At 44.5% G+C, this 6,173-nt stretch overlaps 1 protein-coding gene across 1 annotated transcript in view; it reads right to left on the bottom strand.

Annotated features, from left to right (window-relative positions):
* The window catches only part of plcb1 (phospholipase C beta 1), a 35,715-nt gene extending 31,094 nt beyond the window's left edge, over positions 1-4,621 (bottom strand). Inside the window, exons 1-2 of the mRNA XM_061745182.1 lie at positions 4,304-4,621; positions 2,105-2,182 (exon numbers count right to left, since the gene is read on the bottom strand). Of these exons, the coding sequence (XP_061601166.1) occupies positions 2,105-2,182; positions 4,304-4,402 (177 nt within the window). The 5' untranslated portion in view covers positions 4,403-4,621. The remainder of the gene's footprint in view (positions 1-2,104; positions 2,183-4,303) is intronic.
* Positions 4,622-6,173: the final 1,552 nt, after the last annotated feature.

The following is a 6,173-nucleotide window of genomic DNA, read 5'->3' as shown; positions in this document are numbered from 1 at the left end:
CACACACTGCTTCCAGTTCCCACTTTCAGAGCTGTTCCCCGAGCCTTTCACTGCACCGTACAGCTCTCGTGTAGTGCATGTGTGTAGATCTGCAGTCAGTTTTGTTTAGTGTCCATACAGCATGAAACATTTTGAAAAAAATAAAAACTTAATTATGGAAAGTTACTCTTTTTAGCTCTTCAACATGAACAAGCTGCTTTCCTGAAGGAAAGACACAAGTTACATGGCAGCAAACAGTCGTTGCCGCCTCAGTTTTACTCAATATGTTCACAGCTTCTTACACTGAACTTTGAAAACATCTTGACTATTCAGCTGTGATAATGTTAAATAAACTATCTTGACGTTCAGCCGATTGTTGCTTGATGTCATGAAACTCACTGGCTGTCATTGTTAACAACCGTTTTCATGTGCACGGTAGACCGGAAATGTCCAAATGTTTTCTAGAGAAAACAGTAAAAGCTTCTCAACCCAGCTCAGTGGTAGCACAGGCGAACCACTTTTAAATTATGGTTTTACGTATCAAGATATAATGAAGAATGAGTCTAATTCTAAAAAGGTCTCAAAGTAAATGCAACCTCAAAGAAAAAAAGAATAAAAATATAATTGATTGATCAACACATTTGATCCTGAATATTTTTGGTATGCACAGAAATCCATGCTGTCATGACCCTCCCCCCACCGTGCTTGACAGCTCACATGAAAGACTTTCACATGTTGGCCGAACATCTACGCCTTGGTTCTGGTTATCCAAACAACGTGGTTCCCCAAGTCTTTCCTGAAGGTTTCCTTGGTAACCCTTACAAACAAGTCATACCCCAAACTTGCTCGAAACAGCAACCTGCCACAGCATCTGCCTTTACAGAGGTGCTTTATGTTATTCTCTTAATTTGTTTGATAAATTATAATGTTTTATATCATTTGTTTAGCGTGTATACGTTTTTGCTCTCTGAAGTAGAGATGATAAATGTATGTGACAGTTATGTTCGTGGTGCTGAGAGTTGCTGTTTCACACCTTCAAATAGATGTGAACATCACAGAAACAGTCATTAAGGAATATAATATGACATTCGTGTCGTGCTGTAAACAAATCACACTAATTCCCAGTGTATTTTTCACCATCACCTCAGGGTTGTGTTAGATTATGTCATGGATGCTCTGCAAATGACTGATTGTCAACGGGTTAACTGATTGTTAAAAATCAAAACAAAAAAGCCAAAAAAAAGGCCAAACATGATGGGGCTCATGTTTATTTCTGTGGATGGGATAGACTCAAAACCTACCGCTTCTCCAATCGAGGTGAAGACGGTGGCGAAAACATCAGTGTGAGAAAGTGAGCAACCCCTCCCCTTCTCACCATCACCGGACCTTTTTTTAATGTGAGTGGAGGATTGGGCGTGGTCTGCGGGGGAGCAGCACACAGGTGTGCCTGGTTCTGCTGATTGTGGCACACCTGTGTCCAATCAACCTCCCCACCTGCCTGGGTTTATAAACAGCAGCTGCATACCAGAAGGGGGGTCTGCTGAATGGAGGAAGCTTTTTGGGAGGCTATGCCCCATTGTGCCTTCTTTTTTGGAATGCTGATTTTGCCCTCCGCCTGTATGTGTTTTTTTTTACATGGAATAAAAAGCCTTATTTTTTTTGGCATTCTACACTCTGCAAGGTTTTTTTTACACCTCACCCAGGTCCAGTTTTGCCTTGTCCCCTTATACGTGGGGAGGCCGCTCTGGTTCCTCACAATCAGAAAAGTGATTTAGGAAATGATTGAATCGTCTTTCACTTCAGTTTAAGCTCAGACATGCTCAGCCATGGCATTTACCGCTTAATGTTTCTGCAAATTTGGCTTTTTATTTTTTTCCCCACATGTTGCATACATAAACATCCCATTTTCACTGGCAGAAGCCTGAAACAAATATGTAATTCTTCTTCAAGCCTAAACCATCTGTAAAAACAAAAAAAGAAAAAGGAAAAAAAAATGAACTTCCTCTAAAACCTGAACTTTAATTATCATTTTGTTTCTCAGGAGGAGACATTTAAGGTTTGTTGCTGTCATCTTATCATCTGAATTGTGGATAAAATGTCCCAGTTCAGTGTTTGTGTGCTCAACCTTGTTCTGGTCAGTCCAGTAGAGGTAAAATCCATGCGGGTCCACGTAGAGAGTGACCGGAGTGACCGTAGACAGATCCTGGAGAGACGGACAGAGCCAGTGAAGTGAGTCAGAAAACAGTCAGCAAACGTACGTTTAAAATCACCCCAAAACTTCCATCAGCCCGAAAATAAAGTGCCCAGAAGAAGTAAAAAACCTGTCACTGTTTACTTGCTGAAAGAGGGAAATGATGCTCCCCTCACCTGCTTGAGAGGACACCGACTCCCGCTCTACTACAAACCTGAGTAAACCTTTACATGAATTATCAAACAGGAAACACATTGATTAAGCGCTCAGTGTCCCTCACTGCTGTTACAGATGAAAGCTGTGCTCAGTTGTCATGACGCCCAATTAGGATCCCGTATTAACCCAGTGTGACAGTTTCTAAATTGGCCCCAGGAGGAGTCGGACAATGCTTCATGCTCTGCTGTTTAAAAACGCTTTGGCATTTCATACAAAGTTCATGTGTACAGAAGCAATAAAAGGAAATAAATAAGACACAAAACAGTGTTTGGTTAAAGCTTGAAACCACCATTTGCAAAAAAATGCAAAGGTTTCATCCATTTAGTGATAGTTTCATCATACTTCCGCATGTGGCCGGATACAATACCGATTATATATTTCATACCTTAAAAGTTAAAACTACGAAAGTGCATTTCAGATAGATCCAAGGATCTTAAATGAATAACAAAGATTTTATCAAGAAATCTATACCGAAGAAGATGCTGAACTCTGCTGATGGGATTTCAGAGGCATATTATTCTACAAAAAGATTGTATTTCTTGTCTTCGCACACCATTCACATGAATTTGAACAAATGGACATTTCTTTCATCTTTCAGCAGAAGATGTGTCACTTCAGGAGCGAGTGCATCACCTTCTGCATAAACATGTTTTCCTGTTTTGTAGAGAAGCGAGTGGAAATTTCCATTTAGCCGTTTGCGACGACTCAAAATGATGACCCTTGCCTAGGGATTATTTATAGATGACTTTGTATAAATGGCCACAGAAATAAGTTCAGGTCTAAATTCACGCGACACCGACCTGGCTCCTAAAATATGAGTGTGCGTGTTAGAGCTTTCTTTAAAAAGACCGTGGATTCTGCTTTCTGAGCTGCTTCCTTCAGAGCAGCACAACCTACATTCAGAGGAATCAAATGAGAAAATTGGAGAAGCTCAGAAGATGGTTAACCAGACCCCTGGTTATATCTCGTTGCCGTAGCAACCATTTTGATATCAGTTTTTTGTATATGGAAAGCTCAGCTTTGCGTCTTGGAGAAATTCAAAAGGTAACGAACGGCACATGGGACCAGTTTCTCTCTCTCTCTCTCTCACACACGCACACGCACACACACACACACACACACACGCACACACACACACACACACACACAAACATGCATTCTTTGTTACACTCATCAGATCAGTTTAGGTGCTGGTAACCATGCCAGTTACCATAGCGACTGGACAGCATGCTTCACATTGTCAAGTCTATGTACTTCAGCATACCATCACACACACACACACGTACACGCACACACACACACACACACACGCACACACGCGCACACGCACACACACGCACACACACACACACACATGCACACGCGCACACACACACACACACACACGCACGCACGCACGCACACACACACACTACTCTAAACATCCTCAATTATGCTTTTGACTCTGCTGTCCAAGTGCATTTATGCGTGTGTGTGTGTGTGTGTGTGTGTGTGTGTGTGTGTGTGTGTGTGTGTGTGTGTGTGTGTGCGTGCGTGTGTGTGTGTGCATCTAAACCTACAAGGGACCCACATAGCGATGGTTTTGTTCCAACAGGTGGGACAGTAACAGAGAAACTGTCTACATAATTCCACACAGCGTCAGTGTCACAACCCTCTGATCCACAGGTACCACTGCCAAAGCTCAATCAACAAATGAATAGTAAACACATCCGACGACATGGCACATTTCCTCCTCTCCCTCCTCATCTTTCCTGCGCTCCACATTCATTTACTTGGATTCACTTCAGTGGGATTTACCACCAGTTCCTTACTTAAAACAAAGCGGGGGAAACGTCAGCTAAAAAGCCCTACATGAAGGATCTGCTACTTTTTCTCCGTTTGCGCCGCAGGTGAGCGGAGGAGCATCTCCGTCCTTACCTCATCCCATTTGATGAAGTTGCTTCCATTCCTCAGTGTTTGAGAGACGGAGGGAGGCTGGAGTTTCAATGCGTGGACCCCTGGCTGAGCACTCGCCATGGCTTCACACACACATCAACACACACGCTTCAGACTCAAACGCCAGGATGCTGCATCTCAGTCATGTCCGAGCCCAAACTCCTCAGAAGTCAGGTGTGGATGCTCGGCTGCTGCAGCAGCATCCTCCCTTTTTCAGATTTCTCCTCCCGTGATTCTGGCCACTCTTTTTTTTTTCTTTTTTAATTTTAGTCCTTCTCCTGTGCTCTCCTCTTTTCTTCTCTGTGACTCCTTCCTCAAACCTCTCTTTTCTTATCCCTCCCTCTCTTCTTCTCCCTGCCGCCCTCCCTTCGCCAGTCTCCCCCCTCTCCTCTGTTGGTGCTGCATCTCACAGAGAGACAGACTGAAGCAGATGCCTTCGTGGGAGACAGGATATGCGTGTGTGTGTGTGTGTGTGTGTGTGTGTGTGTGTGTGTGTGTGTGTGTGTGTGTGTGTGTGTGTGTGTGTGTGTGTGCGTGCACACACTGCCTCCACAAATTGACTCATCGGTGACATGCGCACAATGGCAGCTTCCCACAGATGGGGGAGGGATAAGAGAGGGAGAGAGCGGGAGCGACAGGAGATAGAGAGAAAGAAAGAGGATAGTGGGAGAGATGGGGAGAAAGAAGAGAAGGAGAGGAAGGAGTGGAAAAAAGAGGAGACTGGAGAGTAAGTGGGAGACAGGGAAAGACAGAGCGTGGATTACGGTCCATGAGCGCACTTTTGACTGCACACTAGGTTTCCACAAGTATGCAGACACACTATCACACCCATCTCCCTCACCACGGGCACGAATCTGCTGCTAAAACCGCCGCCTGTCCTCAGGGACGGCTGTCCGTCATCTTTTGAGACCAGGCTGCAGGGATTTGATTCTGGTTAACGTTAATGAGGTTTGTCACTTATGTTAGACAATATCTTCTGGCTGTCACAAAGTGTTGGTGAGGGAACAGCTGATCGCTGCTCTCAGTATAGATCCCAGTGTCAGAACCAAGTGCTCCACAGAACTGGTTCTCTCCCATGATGGATCTCGCTGCTGCAGTGTTAAACAGCACTTGCTGATCATGCACTTTCCGCAGTTCTGTTCATATAATAATTACGCACTATTGAAAATGTTCCCAGACATTGCATTGAATTTATTTGTGACCATTGTAAGAAAAAACGGCCTAAGTAGAGAGGTCTCGACCTCCCAGTCCCCGGTCATCTCCTCCAGCTCCTCCGAGAGGATACTGAAGCATTCCCAAGACCACCAAGACTTATGGCGCTTTTCCACAAGTACCTACTCAGCCGTCTCGACTCGCCTTTTGCTTTTCCACAAGGGGTCTAACGTGCCGAGTAAATACTTTTCTGTATCTATTCTGCCGAGGTTCTAAGCTGCTGAGTCGGCTGCATCTGACGTCATCACACTCCAGACCACCGATTGGTCGGGGGGTTGGAGTCAGACGTCTGAGTCAGGAGGAGGAAATCAGTGAAAGAGCAACTTGTGACTTCTTGTTCATTTTATTCAACAGGCAATGCCAGCGCAAAAGTCTGTTTGGTGATCCAACTCTGAGGTGCAGATGTTCATAAACCTGGTGGCTAGGGAGAGAATTAAAAAGGATCTATACAGGCGATAAGGAACGACAAGATCCACCAGGAGCTCTGTCACTTCATAGCTGCTCACGGCTCCAGCTGACTTTTCAGCAGCGCGGAGACAAACACATTTTTTTTAAAAGCGTTTTTACTTGATATGGAACACAAGCCACAGACCCAGCAGCACATATATCATCTCCTCCAGGTTCTACATCTTTAGTGTTG

The sequence above is a fragment of the Cololabis saira genome, chromosome 17 (genome assembly GCF_033807715.1).
Source record: "Cololabis saira isolate AMF1-May2022 chromosome 17, fColSai1.1, whole genome shotgun sequence".
NCBI classification, from domain to species: domain Eukaryota; kingdom Metazoa; phylum Chordata; class Actinopteri; order Beloniformes; family Belonidae; genus Cololabis; species Cololabis saira.
Note: the sequence above shows the minus strand (reverse complement) of the source record. Positions and strands in the feature narration are given on the sequence as shown.